We start from the raw sequence: 21706 nt of genomic DNA, 5'->3' as shown, positions 1-21706 counted from the left end.
GGATTGTACATGCTGATTGATTAAAACTTTAAGAGATATTTGTAGTCACATAAGACTGCAAGGGTCACTGTATTTGCATCCTACTCTCAGAAACGCTATATTAAATAATCTCTTCCAGAAGACACACACCCCCATCTTAAAATGAGTTTTCTTTTTGCATACCTCCCCCTTAAATAATCTCAAAATTAGGACATTCCTTCTAATTTCCAGCTTAATTCATTAAAGACCCCATCCAGTGGCCACTTAGATGAAACTTCAGATTGTGTAGGACAAGTTTTTACATCAAGATTTTCTTTCTCTTCTCTTCAACAACAGAGTGATCCAGATGTTGCTGTCAGATAAATTCACTGGTTTAAATCTATAATTTTTTTCTAATGCCATATGCAAAGGCAAATCCAAATATTCCACAGGTAACTTTTTCTGTAACTACTTTCGTTTGGTGAATTATAGGGAACCATAATACCGCTGCTGATTTTAAAACAAGGTCTATAGATTACTTCTTGTGTTACAATGACCATACCAGAATCTGTAACTATATCTTTGGGGGGTTAGAGTAATGGGGAACACAACACAGTTTACAATGAAGTCTAACAAACAAGGGTATGTTGATCTTTTCAGCCACTTAAATCCAGGAAAAACAAAAGCAAATGTCTTCCTACCATAGCATCACAAAACCCAACCCCAAGTACTTGCATCTTAATGCCTGCTGAGATGTTTTCCGCTAACCATCCAGTAGATTTCTTATAATACTCAGTACACACATTCCTCCACAAGCTGGATTGATTTCTTCCACAGTTTAACTTGTTTTTGCCAAAGTCTCTTTTAGTTCAGCATTGGCTGCCTGCCTAACGTAACAACCTTTCTTCATGCCAAAACTGTCATCTTCAGTTGCACAAGACGCATCTTACTAACAAACATGTATAATGAGCCCAATGTTTAATGCTTCAAGAACTGCTATTTTAAAATGATCTCTAGCAATAACTTAAACAGATACAAAAGTGGTCAGTACCTAACTTTGGGGGGCAGGGGGGTGGGGATGGAAATCATTCTCAAGAAAGATTTTTTTCTCCTTTTGTATTTAAATACACCTTTTAAAAAGAAAACCCTTAACCATTTACTAGAACATGAAAGCGTATGGATTTAACCACAGACAGCGGTGAGAAATGTAAGGCTCACTCAGAACCTGCAGTTGAAAGCTTCATTCTCACTCAGTGTGAGGTCATCATTACATAATGATTACATGCACCATAAATGTCTCTTACTGAAAAAATTAGCCTTTAAATATAAGAATCTGATAACTTAGTAAATTATCAAGTATTGCTAATGACTGAAAAAAATCCATCTAAATAAATCTCTTGCTCTATTTTTCTGCCATGATTTCAGTCACAGCTGAAACAATAATACCTGTGTAAGAAGCTGTTCTTCAGTCAGATTATTGATCCAACGAGTATACCTTTCAGTAGACTCCAGTGGCTCTCTTCTGACTTGGCAACCAATAATCTAAAGCAAAATGAGATAAATCACATAGTGTAAACTGCTGTATGCGCACATGGCAACAAAATAAGGTCATAAAATAAGCATTCAAAACATGGGAACTGCAAGAATTAAGATTATCTATACAGCCCTTATTAGCTACCTTTTGTGTTCATAATATCATATCATATGTCACAGTTGCTCTGCTCAAATGTTAGTTACAAACTTTCAAAGGTCTCTAGAAAACCAACATTGAGAAGTGCCTTTCCAATAGCTTCAGTCTTGGGAATATTTGAATCATTTTGGTTGAAATTTTCAAAGGAAAGTCATCCAAAGGCAGACATCTAGAATGCAAAATTTCAACCAAAATAGTTAAAAGTTTGGCAAATGAAAACTAGAACTTGGATAGCATCATACAATCATACCAACAGTGCCATAACCTATAACACCACACATTACTTATAATTTATATAAAATAAGGAAAAAAAAAAGTCTGTATTCTGAGTTGTGTCATTCACGGTAGAACAATGTAGACACCCCATTTTGATTTGTTCACTGAAGTACTATATTCCCATTCGAGCAACATTTTCTTTAATACTCTTCTGCAGTTGTACAGGTTAAATATGAATTTCAATATTCTGAACACCTGTTGGCATAATAGCTTCCAATACGCATCAAACAGAATATTAGAGGGATTTCATATTATCTGTAATTGCACAGACATGCATTAACGCAATTTCATACAAACACTAAACTGTTTACTCTACAAATCTCTGGTTAGTCAAGGAAGAAGCGAGGAGAACCCTAGGAGTATGACTATACAGAACTGTGCTGTTTGCTACTCCCAATGGTTTGCAGTCTACCCTAAGCCTTCAGGGTACTACAGGACTTAATTGTATGTGCAGAGAAAGCTGATACTGTTTTATACCAACTACTGCACTCCTGTCGTACTGTTAACTGTCTATTTCTCTCCCAGAGTTTGATGGGTGCTTCCTGCTGAGGATGTGTTCATTCATTGAGAATTAATACCAAAGCATAGGTATTAGCGTTTCTGAACACTAATTTCAGATAATCAAGTTTTGTTCAAGAACAGTGTGGAAAACTTACTTGGTTTATTTTCTACCCTAAGCATTCATAAGGAATGTAAGTGTACATGCTGAGCACAGCAAGTTTAAATCTTTCAGGTATCTCTATCTACAGAGCTTTAAACCCCACACAGATGTAAGTAGTCAGGCTAGAATTCTGCACGTGCAGTTATGAATACTTTTGATGTGGGAACAAAAACACCACGAAGAGATCTTGCTGGGGGACTGCTGGCAATGAAACATCACAATTTACCGTATGATTAAATACAATCAAAATAACAAACATGAAAAAAAAAAAAAAAAGAAAACATGATTTGCTTATCCCATAGGAATAAAACAGAATGACTCTGAACTATGAAATTTTTCCTCAATGACAGTTATGAATTACTATGTACAACTTCAATTCTTACCCTAAATTTCTCCTGAATTACAGCTAAATGATACTAAGACATTTTCAGAAGGCTAACCCAAAATTCTTTTAAACTGAATATCAATTAGAAGAGTTCATAGATATGTTTTTAAAGGGGACACTCCACAGATATATATTAAAAAAAAACTTCCCAGAAGTTGCATCAGATGTACATATATTCTGTTCCGTGAAGACGATTTTTATTCAAGAATATAACTATATACAGAACTCTTGACAGTATTCATTAACCAAGACCTTATTAACCTTCTCTTGCATATCCTAGGTTTTTACAACTTATAAAGATACTTTACAAAACTATGCATAAAAGTCAGAATAGAAAAACTACAAAGCACTTTTTTCTCAAAAAGTATTGTATAACAATACAATAGGGAAACTTAGTTTCTTTATTCAAATAGTCACAGCATAAGCTAAACGAATACAGAATCACAAACAGCTTTCATGAAGTAAGAGATAAAAAGGAGAATCTCAAATTTGTTTTTCTGAAAACCTGGTCTTCAGTTAGAGCCAAGTAGTAAGTGCAGTCATCTCTTTCTATGGAACCTGAAATTTAAATGAGAAGCAGAGGACAGTTGCATATTCTTGCATTAATTTCTGTCCAGTCTGACTGTTTTCATAAATGCTGTTGATAGTTTAAAGCAATCTGAAAAAAAAAAGTTGAATCCAGGTGCTCAGCTAAAGGACTTTAATTCCCTAAAGTCCAAAAAACAATCGGTTCAAATCTCAACTCCTTATGCTTCCAGAGAAAATTGAATAGGTTTGATCAATTATCTGTACATACACTCAAGGAGAGACGAAGGCAGACAGAATAACTGCTATTAAATTGGATCCTGATGGCTCTTTTCTGTATTATATATTACTTTTTGTAATTTCTAGAGTTTGACTTAAATTCTTAGCCAAAATTTCCTCCTCTTTCCATACAGCCATATAGATAATTCCATTGCACTCTCCGATTTACTTCTCTGAATTTTAGCTTGTAACAATGATTCTGTACTTCCTTTATGTAGGTCTTCAAACACTTCGAGCATTTTGGAATTGAAAACACCATAATTAGGAAAAAAAAGACTCGTCAAGTAAAAAAGTTATTTAGGAATTACTGTTATTGCAGTGATGTATCCAAAGCAGAAAAAACAATAGGTTACATTGAATTTTGCCAAAATTTGGGGCAGAATCCTTGGAAGTGTAACTTTCCAAACTCCTTCCTCAACTGACATGCCTAACAGCGAGACAGAGAGGATAACAATCTAGAGCCTTATATACAAACACAGTAATCAAATAAAAAACTATGTTTTAAAAAAAAATAATTTTTTTTACACAGCAATTTTGTTTTCTACAGCAAAGCTCAACCTAATGTTTAGAACAATAGTAAAGCCAGTATAAGGTTATCAATCTAGAAAAATATATAAAGAAATACAGCAGAAAGTAATAGGATTGGCCTCTGACTTTTAAGTGTCAGATGTTAGAGTAACTCAATGTTTCAAGAATCGAATTACAATTTTTACCTAGTCTTATGAAAACTTAGAATAATCATTAGGGCAACCCTTCTATTGTTGCAACTCAAAGTCCATTTAGCAGCACACTGAACACCTAAAGGTCCGTGGCATTGAGTCTGAATGTAGTTTTACTAGAATTGATGGCAAAGGGTTTGAACATCGAGCTATCTCCAGAGCAATGGATTTCACTTCCATGACTAAACAGGACACAGTTAATGACTCTTGGTCCTTGAATTTTCAAAATCAGACTCCAAAAACCTCCATTCTGCAATCACTAACAAAGTGTTATGATGACCTACTCTACTATCAATGAACACTAAAAAGGAAAAACAGTAATACCAATGCCGAGAATTAATGTGAGGAAGAAAAGCTGCTTGCTGGAAAAAATGAAGACAGTGCAAAATGTAACTCTGAAAAACAAAATCTTCTGACTCCAGATACTAAAGTCCTCATTTCTCTAAATGATACTTAGTATATCATACCTTCTTCCCCATATCTTTGGCTTTTCTTACTCTTTTCCATTTTGAGCTCTAGCAGACAGGCATTATTGATGAATGAAATGGCTCCAATGAAGTTAATATAAAGATGAGGTTAAGATTTCACTCTAATTTCTTCTTCCTTACACACTGAGTAGGATCATTATCTAGACAATAAAATATCATAATACATACTTAGCAATCCTATACTTGTTTCATATATGGAATTAAAGGAAGACAGAGAGGAAAAGAGGGATTAATATAATTAAAACTTTTCTAAAATGTCTTCCATAGTAGTGGTTTTAAGTTTGCTTTTTGTTAAAATTACCTAAACGTGCTATCTACGCACACAACTAAAGTATTTATTTCCAGAAGGCTTTCTAATTATTCCTAAAAATCTATTCTTTCACAAGCAAATTGAATTGCTGTCTTCACTCCTCCTCCTCATCCAAAAAAAACAAACCCACAGCAACAACCTGACAATTCCTTTCTTCAAAAGCAAAGGAACAAAAAAAGCCATAGTCGGTATTCTTAGTGGCCTTTTGTAACATTTCCATGGATGTACCAAACACATCAGCAGGGCACATAAAAGCAAGGATCTCCCTCCTGCAGAAGACAGTATTGTAAAACATCATTTAACTACTTTCTTTAGTTACAATGATATCACAGCAAAATACACTTAACCATATAAATGCATGTTATTGAGAACAGCTGCATTTTGATCTTGCAACACAGCAGGAAAATAACTACAAATGCATAACGAAGTTAACATTTTGTAAGAAGTGAAATGTTCACACTTCCCTCTACCCTAACATAACAGTGAAATGTTTTGCACAGCACAGACTTCCTGCTTCCTTTTTACTTTCAGAACCAATACCACTCAAGACTGCTTTTAGCATCATCTTAAGAGATATGTTTTACAAACAAATCTTAAAAATTGTCGCTATGCAATCAAATTTATTTCTAGATCCTCAGCCAAAAAAATTCCACACCTTTCTGCTCTTTAGCTGTACCATTCATCCCCCAACAGGACTCTGACTCATGACTAGGATTCTTGACTTATGTGGTTGCAAGATAAACATCACCAACATAGACAAACTCAACCTGAGCCTTTGATACAGCTTCTGTAAAGCATAGCTCATTTAACCAGCTTCTTTCATCCAGTCAAACTCAGAATTATTTAGAGTACAAACAGCTTCCTCTAGTTCCCCTGTGGAAGGTGTGGCATCAGAAGCAACTGCACACTGTTTTCCGTTTCTTCCACGTCTCAGAGCTTTTATATTCACTTAATGGAATATTTCCTTAGAGCTTTTAGATAGAAGTGAAAGGTTTTTCACTGTTGCTTCTTTCATAAGTTTTAAAATACTTTGATAAAAATCTTTCTAGCCTATTTTACACCCATTCAGACTTCCAGAAAGTATAAGAAACTCTCCATATCAGAAATATTCTTCTCAGTATTTTGAGTATCTGTTTCTATGCAAAAATGGAGTTCATCCAGGTTTCACCTTTTTGATCTAATTAGGCAAGTTTATTTTTATTATTACAAATGCTAACTGTATACTGGCATATACATGTACTAGATTAAACTATGTAATATATACAAATGCAATATGCTTCACATTCCAACTGCAAACTTGCTGTAATGCGGTATTAATATTACTTGTACAGGAAGCAGTAACATGAACTATAAACAAAATGGTTTTTTGGCTCATAGCAAATGACTATGGCAGTTCATGGAAGAGCAAAACTCTTTCTCTCTAAGAAGAAAAAATCATGACAACCCTTTCTGCTACATCATCAGATGAGGTAATTCACTTTCTAGACAGACAGTTACTTTTTTTTTTGTATTAAATGTAACTTATAGCTTATTTAGCTATTTACTTAATTGCAGTCAGCGTTGGCTTCTCTGGAAAGAAATACAAAATAATTTATAATTTATGGCAGCAAGAGACAGTGATAGGTAAGAATATTAAGAGCATAAAATAGCAGTCCGGTTTTATCTTAACTACCAACATATACATACACTGAAAAGCCATAGAAGTAACCTTTAAAAATATAAATGGCTTAAAATGAGCTTTGTGGGAGTAAGTGGCCAAATATAAGCATCTAGCTTATGGCCCTATGGCCCTGCCTAGCCTCCAACTACCACTTCCCAGAAGGACCAGGCCTCTGGTATCTGCTGGTCCTGTCTAGATAGTGTCAGACAGCCTAAGGTGTCAAAATAGCATTACATGTCTATGTTTAGCCACCTGAATCTCTCTTCTCTAATAACTCTACCACTTCACATAATTAGGAGTGGAGTTAATGAATCATATCTAAATAAGATTATCAGAGCTAAAGTCATGGATATGTATTTTATGTCACTACATCTAAAATATTTTCAGGAGTTAAAGCATTATAAAACTAATACAATATAACTATGATACAATTAGAACAGTACAAATAACAGTATCAAACTAGAATAATGGGGCTCTCCACGAAACAGAGGCTCTAAATTGGTCACAGCACACTGGGTTATCTTACGAACACATTCAATGACTTGTTGATCAATACGAAGTTCAGAGTTACGATCACATTCGGAGGAACTAGGCAGGATTATTACACACGTTACAAGATTGTACTATGAGCACATATAGTCACTGTTCCGTGAGTTACAAAATTGTTCCACTGAAATACAAGAGTATTTCAGTCATATCTAATATGTACAAAAATCAGCATTCTATACCCATCAGCAACATCAGCCATTTGCTTACATGCCATAACTCGTTCCAACTTTTCACTAGTGTTTGTTTTTAAATGCAATATTCAGGTAGAGATGTTTCTTATTTTCATCATTTTAGGTTTTCATGTTTTCCATTGCACACATAAATGGAAAAGGAAGTGGGTGAGAGGAAGCAAAGATTAAATGAGTTGACAGTAATTGAAAACAACACGCTTTCTGCAGATGTGGATTTTTTTATTTTTTTTTTAATCACTACAGCTTCCCCTAGCACAAAGCATCTTTCTTATTCAGGAGACAGCCTATGGGTCAGAACCATCCTGTTGTACTAAAAAGGAGATAAGGATGAAAAATTAATTGGTCTCCAAATTTATCCCAATCTTTTCCATCCTAGTTTTATAAAAGAGGGAAATGAACAAAGACAGGCAAAAGCATAAACTCTGTAAGGCAGTAAGCACTAGGTATATATATGTATGCATGATTTCTTCATATAATATGTTTTCTTTTAAGCAACTTTGTTTTATGAAGTTTTTTTAATTAACCGACCAATAATGATACTGAAGTAGGTATTGGAAAAAATATGCATTTTTTAGCATGGAAAAATCCACAGCTTTCCTGTACAAAATAAATTGCTTTCCACAACTTATGGTATTAAATGAAACGTAACTTTCAAAGGTCATATAAAGTACAAAACTTTCTACACACTGAGAAAGAGTGTGCAGTGTTGAGTTTCATGTTAGAAATATGGCTGAATGACATAAACTTCCTAGAAGAGAATGTAATTAACTACTTAGTGAAGCTTTAATTAGAAGTATCATGACACCTGACCTGATCCTAGATAACATTCTATGAGAAGAAAGGCTATTCGAATAACAAGCAATACAGGAAGGATTATCTCTAGTGCACAACATCTTTTTCCTCAATATGCCTGTTTATGAGAGCCCACAGAGGGACATTTCCTAAACTAAAAAAGCTAATATGAGACATTTACCTTATCCTGAATGTTTAAGAACAGCTTTTGTTAATCATGCCTACATCTTGTGGTATAAAGGAAAGGTAGATGTCACCTGTGCCGTCTCCAAACCCTACTTCTATTATTCTTGTGGTAATTTCCACATACACACCCCCTCAGTTCATGAGATGCTGCAAACATATTCTGAAATTCAGAAGAGAACTTGACCGGAGAGTGAAAATTTTTATCTCTCTGTTGATTTATTTGGTTTTCATTCATGTAGTATTTTAAATATTATTTGGTTGTAAAAACTTCTATAAAAGTTTTCATTTTCTTCCTGGGTACACACAGCCCCATTTATAAATACATTTATTTATAGATATTTGTCTAAAAGATCAGCAAAGCTTTAGGTATTGGTGCAGTACCTCTAACACTAGTTTCTTACAAGTATGGATCAGCAGCATCACTAGTATGTTTTATTGGAAGTGTCCAGCAGAAATATTACCACAAAAAGAGCAATCAAGTGAGACAGTACAGGATTTCAATTAGACTTATGAAATAGTGCTTGTAGCATATTTTTTAATTGCACAGCTGTGACTCGGCATTATCTCGTCAGATCACCCATTTCTCTCAGGAAACATAATTAACACAATCTTCCACATGTCTTTATTTGTAATTTACTCAGAATAGCTAGAACTTTATTACATTAACTAGCATGATTGTAAAACTAAGATCTAACCATTAAAATATCTAAGTGTTGGATAAGATTTTCAGCCAACGGTAATAAGCATTGTTTCACTCATTTTAACTAAATGTGAACAAGTGATTACACTTAGATTATTAATTTGTTCCTTCACTCAATTAAGGAAAAGATGAAGAATATTTGGAATTATATGTTAAAATCTATTTTAATTGCAGAATACTGGAGCAGGGAAGCAAGATCATCTTGAAGAAATTTATTAGCTCTGTTTCCAGTTCTGCTTCTTACTATTTTTACTTTGACCAAGTCATTAAAGCTCTATATAGCTAAATGCGTATTTTATATATATCCCAATATATTTTTACAATAGACATAGATGGGATATTATTGGATGGTCTTCCTTCAAATTGTGATGGTGCTGTAGAAGAACCTGTCCATAAAACGCTAACCATTAAGGAAATAAAATTGGTTCAACAATAACAATTCTTGTTTAGGCCTGATTTATCCGCCATTTGACCAAATTTCCCTTATGCTATCGTGTATTACATTAAAAGTAACACTAGCTACAAGAATTCACAAAGTTTCTTTAAAACTCAAGAAAATTTGTATTTGGATAATGTGACCAAATTACAGGGTGGTTAGTCAAAAAAAATACGTTACTTGAAAGATGAAGAGAGATTTACAAAATATAGTTGTCTACCGAGTAAATTTTACACTGAGTTCCTGGACAAGTACATGGTAATCACAGTAACTAAAACATCTGCTTTAATGAATAAGAAACTTACATGTCACAGCAACACCTAAACAGATTATATATTTACACTAACAGTTAGCATTTTGGACTTTGACCTTACTAAAAACAAGACCTAAAATTTATGTTGTTAAAAATGCTGAAAGATTTTATTTAAATTATATTGTGTTTGTCTAGAGGCCCACGACCTTGTAATTTTTTATGCAGCAGAATGATGAAATGATTTAAGATACTAGTGGTTTTAAGGATTTTGTGATCATCATTTAATGCAATCAAAAAGGAAAAATAAATGGAAGGGATATTTTTATGTGGTTAAAATCTTTCCAAAATTATATACTGGGGGAAGAAGATAGTAAAATTATTTCCTCTCCACTCCATTTCCAATGGAGGAAACAGTGTTCTTCAAAACACATGACACCTGTGAGGTAATTTGCATTAGGTATAAAGATACAAAACACACCCTAGGGTATTTAAAGCATGTTTTAAAAATTATAAAGTGTGTTGATAGTGCTGGCTCCCCAGAGAATCCTTTAGGTCAAGTGAATATTCACTTCCACAGATGTTCTTATCTTGTAGCAATCCATTTTTAAGAACACCTGTTAAACATTCTACTTGGTGGCACTGGTTCAAGTCCAAAGTCCACAGTAGGATGTTACATGTTTATTTTCAGCACATAAAAAAAGAGTAATTAAAAACCAAGGAATTCTGAATTTTCTTTAGTGATTTTATATGAAAAACAATAAGTCAAGGTGGTGTACTCAGAACGAGCACAGCTGAGCATCACACCACACATACATTTAAAAAGGATGTTGTCATGCATATGAAATCATGAAGTTCAAACATGACATTTTTTGAAAAACTTGAAGTAAGTATCACTGAAGAGTTATTACAGCAAATCTGTAGATATTGCAGCAAATTAAATAAGTTTCAGAAGTCCTTTCTGAATATAAATGAGTAAGCTCCAGTATTTTGATAAGTAGCTTAGGTAGGAAAAAGCACCAGGCCTCAGAAGCCCTCATTCAAAATCTGCCATCCTGGGATAAACAAGATCTAAGGGCTCAACCTCTATATTAAGGCTAATGCACACGCAATCTGAATTTAATTCAAATTAAGTAAACTCTTTGGACCCTGTCAAGATGCTTACACAACCAGTCCTTTACATACAGCTTAAGAACAGTCAAAGAGAGCAGTATGTTTGTACAGTTTCTATTTTAAAACCAATTTCTCTTGTGTCTGTAGCTCCACAAAGTATGATTGGATTAGTAATAGTTATCACCACAGCAAAATATCTAAACACAAGGAGGAGGGGATCTTGATTTTCAAACATTTTATGCTTCAGGCATCGTTTTAAAAATGAAATATGCTGGAAGTCTACATTACAATCAGACATTCATGAATATCAAACTCTAGTAATCACAATCGTTTGATGGGGTTATTGGCATGTGGAGGCCATATTAAACACAAATTTAATTACAAAGTCATGTAAGTTGGGATGTTTCTAATTTGGGATATTTGATTAAATGTAGAACAGACTTAAACTGACATTGTGACTTTGAAAATGCACTGTGGTTTTTCAGAAATAGCAAATTAAAAAGAATCTTTAAGGAAGCTGCCTAATAAAAAGCAAAGACGCAGCTGAATTCCAGCAGATCTGGGTGATATATGTGGAAAAGACCAATTAATGAAAACCACCATAAGAATAATACTCTCACATTGTCAAACAAAGAATTTTCATATTCTTCAGTGCAGAAGAAGAAGAGGAATCATATTTTCTCCTCTTAGACATACTCCACTGTCACCACTTCAGAACAAAACCTTCGCGTAACTGCTGCTCTAGTTTCAACCCTCCATACCAAAAGAAGATTACTGAATTATAAATAACTTTCAAAAACCTCTAATGACAATTTCCCAAAGTCATAAATATATATATTTTTGTGTAAGTATCTATACTGAATAGCCTTAATTTATTTACATTTTCCATAGGCTGGAGAAAAATATTAGACTTGTAGTTTGTTTACGGTGTGCAGTATACGGGAACAGAGTATAAAGTATTAAAATTCTGATGACCAGAATAGTTAGACTAGTTCATGAAGATATTTCTCTGGCCATTTTTTTCTCTACATCAAAAATAAACTGATTTGGTATAATCGACAATTATAGGTAATCACCTGAGGAAAATAATCTCATTTTCCCCTCTGCCCATGCCAAAAATGTACAAGACCCTCCTCAGATCTACTTAGCCCATTTAGTGGAGCAAATTCCTACTAACAGGGTTAAGCAAACAAATTTGATCTATTCATCTATTCTTCAAGACATGCCAGTATCCAATTAATTTCTCTTTAATAGCTGTTATATGAATTAATACTTATATTACAGCTAAACTCTACAGGCACTGCTTGCTAGAACACGCCTGAGCAACACACACTGATCTGTCTGAAACGTGCTGAGTAAGGGAGACAGAAGGAGAGCCGATGCAAATTAACTAAGAAGAAACAAAGATTACTTAAGCTCTACCCGATGAAGATTTTAATCAACTTCATGTCCAAAATAAAAGCATTTATCAAAGAAAAATCTGCTAAGCTATGTGCAACAACTGGAAGACAAAACAATGAAACGCAGATTGGTAAAACCTGGACTTCAGTAGAAGACACAGAATGAGAGAAGAACACCAACAACCATTAATTTACTGCACACAGGAAGGATGGAATTTAAATGGAGGGACTTTTCTATTATACCAAACAGAGAGGTAATATTTCAACAGTATGTAGTTATAATTAATGACAGTTTAGTAAAGCTTCACATATGCTTATTATCTTTTCACACCTGCAAAATTACATACAAGATACTACTTACCCATTTTTGCAGTCCACACTAAAACACTAATTTGAGAAAAGGTAATAAAATCCCTGAGAAATAAAGGCTCAGACTACAGAACAATGTTGTTGACCACTTCCTTAAACAGTAGATGAGGAATGGCAAAGCCACTCTGGAGGCAAATTTGCATCTTCTCACTCCTAAATGAAGTCCTTGTCCATGCATCACACTACTTCAATTAAACAAGACCTGATCTAAAGGTACTGAGAGTAAGTCTTTTACAGGCAGATATAACCTCAGTCTGCCCATGTTCCAGGCTGACCAGAAGCTGCAAAGCTGCTGTGAGAGCAGATACAAACCCTGCTAATACTGTTGTAAGGCAGGAAATACTAGCTAGGGTTCAGCACTGCTCTAATCACAGCTACAGAGTTTTCAGACAGAGCAAGCTTCTGCCTGCTAACCCCCCACACGAAGATATACTCCTAATACAGCACACATTTTTTTAACTGTGTAACATCATATTGTGATCCAAATATGCTGAATAGTTCATGAACACATTTATACTTCAGGTCACTTCTTAATGAATTTACTAAAGACTTGTAACTTCACTAGAACAGCAAAACATCTAATATACTGTTCCTTTGCATGGTTTCTAGTTTAACAGAAAGAAAAAAAAAAGACTACTAGTTGCAATTACATGAAAATCCATACAAGTTGTAGAGCTTCTGCATTCCAATTAGTACTGTGTAACAAAAGACTATTTTAGGAACAAGACACAGGTATAGGAGACATGCATTATCTCAATTTTGCCAGCTCTAGCCATACAAACAAGGCTACCTTGTTCATTAGATAGAATAAATCCATGTCTAAGTACAATGTAATTGCCCGACTGCCTAATAACAATTTTGATTCCCAAGAGAAAGCACAGCATGTAGTCTGAAAATCAACGTTATATTCAGGACTACTCTAACATTAGCCTAATAAGAAGACACAGCAAACAAAAGGCTTTAAGATCTTTCAGAGGTGACCAAACTCCATTGGTATGTGGAAAGTAAAAATCACTACACACCGAGGACTGCCAATATTCCTGAACTGGTACTGTTGACTGTCAGTGTATAAGGTGACCTCCTCTATTTTTCTTCCCATTTTTATTTTTTATCCCATGCTCCCTTTCATCATGAAGCAGCCTGGCCTGGCACAAGACAGATAAAACAATCTTCTGCCTTTAATCCAGACTTGCGATAATAAGCAGGAACAAACCCCCCCCACATTAATGTGATATATTATGGCACAGCTGCTCAGTAAAAGGCTACACTGAAAAGTTTCTGTTGTACAAGCCAGTGTTCTAGCGAGTGATGCTGTGCTGGAATTCTATCACAAGAGTTTCTACACATGCAGTTGCACACCTGAGATGAGATGGAAACAGTTGTCTGGAGGTTTTTTTCCACTAGTTGAGTACACATCTCAACTACTCAGCAAAACAAATCACTTAGAACACGCTATTTATATACAGTGCTCTTTGTATACAAAACAATCAGTACACACTCTGATTTAAAGAACTGCTCTGATATGCAAGACAGTATATGGAAACTGGTCCAGACTACCTAGAATTACCCCCCTCCCTCCAAGGACAAGAGCTAGATCTAAAACATGGAACTCACCGACAGATGATGTAAGAATGTCTAGTAATCTTTTTGCACTCAGAACAAAACAAAGCTCAGTATTTGTTAAGCCATTCCCACAGAACTGCTCTCATGGATTAACTCATAAAAACCCTATCTCCTGCCAATGTAAAAATAGTTGAAACATTGTCAATCTTCAGGTATTTTGAAAAAGAATCAGATCTCATTATCATGACAGCCATATAAACACTCAGAATGCTGATCTTAAAAGTTCTGTTCCACATGAATGTACCACTAAAACTTTACTTTAATTATACCTGTAAGAGAGGATCTACTCATTTTATTGTATACTCTTTCTATTGCTACTAAGAAAATCTTTACTTGCAATTTCAGGTATTGAATTAAATGAATAAGGTGGAAGCTAAAAGGACTGACAGAATCAAGAATCAATGGAATCTGATCACTTTAGTCACAAAAAAAGAAAAAGTGAAATGATTCAAACTAGTGCTCAATAAGCAATAGGTAAGGCAAATGGGGGAGGAACAGTCTTTCTAACACATAATAGAAATGTGTAACAGGTCTAGTCAAGTAGAATGGTACAGGGTACAGTGACAATGCAAAATCTTATCTATTAGACTAAAACTTTCAAAATCAAGAAATGCATGTGTCCAGACCAAAAGACAAAACAAAACCAAAAACAAAACATCACAAAAGACTTCAAAGACTTCATTTCTAAGTTTAGTTAATCTGTGAGCTTCAGTAGGGGTGGACAAGAGACATACAATACCTTTGGCCTAGAGTTGTGCCTTAAAGAAAGGATCAAGCTCAGCTATCTCATTCATTTGTTCATTTCTCCAATTCATTTGCTGATTGTGTAATATTTGTTTACAGCTCTCCCAGAGGCAGATGAACAGGTCTCTGAACTAGTAGTGCCATGCATTGTTCAAGTTCACTCAATCCAATCAACTAACTTAGAGTCACATTAACCATCAAAGATACACAGAATTTAGTCAATTGTTTAACACATTCAGATAATGCAATAGGTTAAAATGGCCTTAGGCATCGCAGCTCTTGATCTAAATCCAAGCTACAGAATATGCCACAAATTTGCTTTAGAGATGCAAACCAGTGAGAATTTCTCATTGAAGAAATGCAAATGGTTATACTCAATGTTCTCTCATATGCCTAAGTATCCTACATGTTTGAGAAAGAGGCTAGTAATTTTACAACAAAAAGAAAGGTGTTCATTCTGACACTGGTACAGATTCATCTCTTATTCAGCCAATGAAAACAAAGGAAATAGTGTTCTTTATCTCCATTGCCCACATTTTGATTCCAGCTGTTGGGAATATGTCAGAGACAGCGAGGAAGAGCTTAGCTATTTTATAAGCAATTCTGCAGAAAGAAAGATACAAAAATTTGAAGCCACATGCTGTTCATGTGCACAGTCATATTGTGGGGGCCATATACTCCAATTAATCAATGGTGGGAGGAAGAATAAAGTAATACCACACCCAACAGATGATATGGCATCCAAAAATATTCAGTGTGGCTCTAAGACAGATGAGAAGGTTAGTGGGTTTTGACTGTGAATAGTACATCTCATTTTAGCACCCTTCTTTTCTCCTTCCAGTATCTAGAATCCCTAGGAAAAAGAAAAACTGGAAGAGTATTCCAAGTGCTGCACTATTCTTGAAAGCCTCCATAATGGCACAATGGCTGGCAATGTGTGGCCAAGTACCTATGCATCTCAGGAATGAAGCACATTCCAGAGAAGCTCTTTAATGCTACGCAAGCTCTCCAAGAGCATACTCAGACCTTACCCGGCAATTTCACCTCTGCATGCCCATAGCGGGTCCTGATGCAAGCACATGGCAACAAGACAACCTGGGAGCAGATACTGCTAACTATCTCCTCTCTCCTTGAAAAGCTTTGGGAGTTCTTAAAGGGTACTACTCTGCTCAAATAATATAACAGAATAAATGTGGGACATAGGCGTGAAAGACTGCATTGTGCGTGTGTGGTTTGGGAAGTAATTTCCTGAGCTACTCCAAACTCAGAAGGCTTGTTCAATAGAACACTAGTATGTACATGAAGTTGGATCTCCTCCAGAAGAACACAAGTATAAGTAAAATAAGATATGAAGGCCTAATTTTTTCAGAATTAAGGGAAACGTGACATTGAATCTTCCCACTCATTAGCTGCCAACAAAGCATACATGATTTGTGGTTGGTAAATAAGCAACACCTGGCTTACCCTGGATAAATGGGACAGATGCTGCTTTTAGGGATAAACAAAAACTTGAGCGAGAAATTTTAGTAACAGTTGATCATTCTCTAGTAACAAAGTCATTCCTTATCTGATTAGAGCATAAGCAATTTGAAGCATGGTTGTATGCAGCATAAGTGCATATGTGCACTGGACAATCAATGCCAAAGTGTTGGTAGCTGTTATATTATCAATAGATAGTACAATGTCCCTAAGCTTTCAAACTGCTAAAAGTAGGTATTCATATTGAGCTAGCAGAGCTTAAGAATTTGTAGTACAAATATGCGAAGTCTCAAAAACTTGTGCCTTCTGAGAGTGTCCTATTTATAGAATCCTTGTCAACAGGACTTGGAGATAATATAAAATATTCACCAGAGGACAAGATGACAGCGATCCTAGAAAGCTGCATTTAATAAAATCATAATTTATTAGTAATTTGTCTTTTGAGATCCAAAATCCTCTACTCTAAATGTTAACGATGACAGAACAATTCTATCCTACAAGATTTTTTTTAAAAAGTCTTCCAGGCAAGAACAGCTTAAGAGAGTAGAAATTAATTTGCTCTTGCTCTTTAAAGCATGATTAAGTAGTCTACAATACAGGAAATTAGACTGATAAAGCTACGGACTGCTGCAGTGTCACCCTGGTCATATTCCAGTACCTGAACCTGGGGGCAAGTCTCTTGCTTTTTCAGAGATAGAGCCACCAGTTTCTTTGAAGAACAACTGGTTGGGGAATCATTCCAAAGGCATCTGATCTCTTTGGTTCCGCTGTTTAGTAACCAGGCTTCAAGTCAGGGTAAGGCAATCTGCATTTAAGAATAACATGAAAGAGGAAGAACCTCACGGACTAGTTAGGATCTGGGAGAAGATTTCTCTTAGTGGAGAAAGTTGGAGACTTTTCTCACCTGTAAATCTAAAGTAGTAACAACAGTAGACTGAAGCCTCCAGTATTAGAGCCCACTGGGAATACTAGACTTCCAATCTGGCTCTCAGTAACAACCAGCAAGGCTAGGATTAGGAACAAAATTTCTGAAAGTACACTGAGACTACATAAAGTCAGAAATCCAGGTCAGAAGAAGTTGCAAAACAGTGGAAAGTCCAAGTCTGCAAATTAGAATTTCAGGAACAAACCAAAAAAGCTCACTGCTTCACAGGCATGTCTCAAGCTTCTGCTTTCCCCGCCGCCACCGCCTCTGCCTACTCTGGTTTATCATACTGACTGAAGCTAGGGTCAGAACTTCAAATACAGAACAGAACTTTATTCAAACATCCCCAACATTCTTCCAAGGCCAGAAAATTCAATGGCACGATTATTCTGAGGACAGTAGAGAGATCACTCTTTTAAGATCAGCAGTCCCCCCTGACACCGCTCAGTAGACTTGTGGCCAGAAGGTCAACTTTTCTTTTCTCAACGTAACTCAGGTTGTGTCAGAACTATTGGGGGGCTCTAGACCAAACTGATCTATTTGCTCATCAGGAACAGCTGGATATGTTCCCATTTATCCTTTCAGGCCTTTGAATTAGAGTTCTGTAAAATACAACATGAACCCAGAAAGTATACTTCACATAAGTGTTACAAACATTTTCTGTACCTGTAAAATGGAAAAACACATTCTATTCAATTCAAACATAGATTCATTTTTGCCTTTGTAGGGTTCAAGAACAAAGAAGAAAAATCCTTACACCTAAAAGGCAACAACACAAGGCAAGAAGTAATAGAAAATAAAACCCAGCAGAAGTTTAAAGAAAAGAAAAAAAGAAAACCAAGGCCATTGCCCAAAAAGCTGCGAGGACACCCCCCGATTCAGTAGAAAGTTCAGAGAAAGTGATGGCATGAGACAGGCTCTAGCCAGATATACTATCTCTATGCCATATGTGGAACACAGAAACATCTACCATTTTTCTTAAGGTTTAAAATCTCAGGCCTTTCTTTCCATCCATTTCTGAGAATTTTTACACTTCCTAAATTGACGATTTTAGGTACTAATATGTCAGATAACAGAAAAGTGGAAACCCTTATTTCCCATGCTAAATCAGACTGACTTTGGCTAGTTTTGTTTAGTAAAGCACAAAGCTCAAGTTAAGCTTTGCAAATAGGCCAGTAGTACTATATTGGGTCTGGCTGAGGTGGAGTTAATTTTCCCCATAGCAGCCCTCATAGTGCTGTGCTTCGTATTGGCAGCTAGAAGGGTGCTGATAACACACCAGTGTTTCAGCTACTGCTGAGTAGTGCTCGCACTGCATCAACGCTGTCGCTACAACATTCTCCCCTCACCCAGTAGGCCGGGTATGGGCAAGATCCTGGAAGGGGACACAGCCAGGACAGCTTACCCAAACTGACTAAAGGGATATTCCATACCATATGAATTCTGCTCAGCAATAAAAGCTAAGAGAAAGTGGGATGGGGCATTTGTTATTACAACGTTTGTCTTCCGGAGCAACCTCTACACGTACTGAAGCCCTACTTCCTGGGAAGTGGCTGGACATCGCCTGCTGATGGGAAGTAGAGAATAAATCTTTTGATGACCTTTGCTTCTGTGCGCAGCCTTTGCTTTTGCTTTTGTCAAACTGCCTTTACCTTGACCCATGAGTTTCTTCCATCTTATTTTCTCCTGTCCCTCCCCGCCCTCCTCCCCCACCCCACTGAGCAGGGGAGTAATAGAGTGGCTTGGTGGGCACCTGGCATCCAGCCAGGGTCAACCCACCACAAGTACCACACTATAACAGGACCACAAGTTTAGATTAGTCTAGAGCATGGGAAGAACAAGTTTGTGTTGCTTAGAATATATCATGAAGACATACTCTTCAGTCTACTCAGGCACTCGTTACTTGCTTGCTGATTTATAGTTCATACTGAATGTTGTTAGGCACTAAAGTGTAACAGAATATAAACAAAACAGTTGAAGTGTTTTCTAAACAGACTACGAACTGTTTAGTTGAAATTAATCTAATTAAAAAGTAGTTTTAATATATAGGTATATAACTCATATAAGCAAGAAATAGGATAGCTCTTAACAGTGGTTTCTATGAGACAAGCTTACCTGACTAACTTGCCTCTCCGGTTTTTTGGCATTTTACTACAGAATTACATTAACCGATTGATATCAGAACAAGAACAACTTTGGATGTATCATTTTATTATGTTCATAATGTGAATTAGGTTAACTGCTACTCAGGTGTTACTGAAACTGTAATTTGATAAATTACATTGTAAGGATTATCAGATTTCATAAGAGATCTAATATAGGTGGTGTGATGAGCAGGTACACATCCCACCACTAAGCAGCAGGTTGTGTTTGGCAGACACCACTCAGCTGAAACAACCGCAATAATCTCTACTTTGAAGCAAGTGTGTTTCGGAGGAAAAGTTTAAAAGGTGTTTAATTCCCAGGGAGTGATAATCCTAAAACTGTCTATTTTGTTCTGAGACCTGCAGGAAATACCTTCTTGACAGATCAAGTCAATTGACCTTTCCTTTCCAGAAACCTCTTGAATGTTGAAATAAATCTCACAAGAGAAAATGTCAAAGATGTGAAAATAATAAGCCTATTTTTGCTGAACATTGCTGACAGGAATACAAACTCAGTTTTCAAGTTTATAAAGGAGTATCTATGTCAATAACATTGACTAATAAAGTAATTGCCATAACAAATTATTTACATTTATTATCTTCAGGTAAATAGAACATATACACAAACTATCTCTAAAGGATACTGGCACTAATCACAGAAATTTATTTAAAATCAATATTACATTGATCATAAAACCACCATCTCACAGAATATTTTTGAGAGTATATTTCACAAGAATAAAGAATGGCATTTTAATGTTTTCTTTTCCAGGCAGACACAGGGAGAAACATCAATTTAAATGTAGGCCAATTTATTAATGACAACAACCCATACATTCCTTACAGTTTCTTAAATATTAAAAACAGATAAACCATAGCTGTAGCCAATCCTTTGCAGCTTTTCACATTACTTAGTAAGGCTACATAAAAAAGGCATTCTCCTTTAGATTACATGCATTAACAAAACCTGTATAGTTATTTGAAAAAGAGTATCACTGTCATAATGAGATTTGGTTTACTGAACAGAGAAAATAAATGGAGAAAAAGAAGTTCAATCAAAGCTACTATTCAGTGCAAGGATTAAAAATAAAGGAAAAGAATACACTGGGTATTGCTTTGCCTCCATCAGCCCTACCGTGAAATTTTCATATCCTTTTAAAGATGTATCCGGCACTCTGTAAAAGAAAAATACACAAATACACACAAGAAAAAAGTACTCACACTGTTTGGGTGTTGAACGGCAGCTTCGTGCTGCAGTCTAACCCGCTGTGGCATCATCACATCATCCTGGAATAAATAGCACACTGTTACTGAACATAAAAAGGGTCACAGTACAGTACTCAGACACACATTAGAATATGCTGCTAGATTAACATCATTTTACTGGCTTGCAGTCAGAAATACAAATGGAACAAATATTAAGCGACTTTACACTTTTAGTGGATTAAACTCAATCTTGTTCAAATTGGAAGTGATCAAAACTACTACATGAGAACCGCATTGTGATCTCAATGTGTATCTTATGGGCAGCCACACATTTTACATTTCTAAAGAAACTGACCAACTCTTTAACAACTCTAATAGCAGTACTGGCAGTATGTGTGGACAAGGAACTAACCTTGATTAAAAGCATGAGATTTGAGACATTCTAGCAATATGAGGAAGTGTTCTTTGTAGTCTGGCTGTACCTTGTCTCTGATAAGGAAAAGCCTTCAGTCTCTAGACCTACCGATATATCCTATTTCATGAGCACAAAAACTAATATTTGTGAAATTATAAAGTTCTAAGGAAAAAAAAAAAAAGTAGCATAGAGGTCTATTTTGTTTACATACAAAAAGACAGGTTGCCTTGTAA

At 35.6% G+C, this 21706-nt stretch overlaps 1 protein-coding gene across 10 annotated transcripts in view; it reads right to left on the bottom strand.

Annotated features, from left to right (window-relative positions):
• B3GNTL1 (UDP-GlcNAc:betaGal beta-1,3-N-acetylglucosaminyltransferase like 1) overlaps nt 1-21706 on the bottom strand; it is a 141980-nt gene that overhangs the window by 100973 nt on the left and 19301 nt on the right. For 7 of the 10 annotated variants that reach the window (XR_011327190.1, XR_011327188.1, XR_011327186.1 and 4 more), the window contains 2 exons: nt 21074-21139; nt 1405-1500 (listed from right to left, as the gene is read on the bottom strand). Coding sequence is in view for 3 of the 10 variants with exons in the window: in XM_069798915.1 (XP_069655016.1) it covers nt 1405-1500; nt 21074-21139 (162 nt within the window). In the remaining 7 variants the exon portion in view is untranslated. Of the gene's footprint in view, nt 1-1404; nt 1501-12929; nt 13128-21073; nt 21140-21706 lie in introns of those variants that run through there. The other 3 variants (XM_069798920.1, XM_069798919.1, XM_069798916.1) reach the window with 2 other exon arrangements.

This window comes from Haliaeetus albicilla, chromosome 12 (genome assembly GCF_947461875.1).
Source record: "Haliaeetus albicilla chromosome 12, bHalAlb1.1, whole genome shotgun sequence".
NCBI lineage: Eukaryota > Metazoa > Chordata > Aves > Accipitriformes > Accipitridae > Haliaeetus > Haliaeetus albicilla.
The sequence above is the reverse complement of the archived record's forward strand: the minus strand, read 5'-3'. Positions and strand labels throughout refer to the sequence as shown.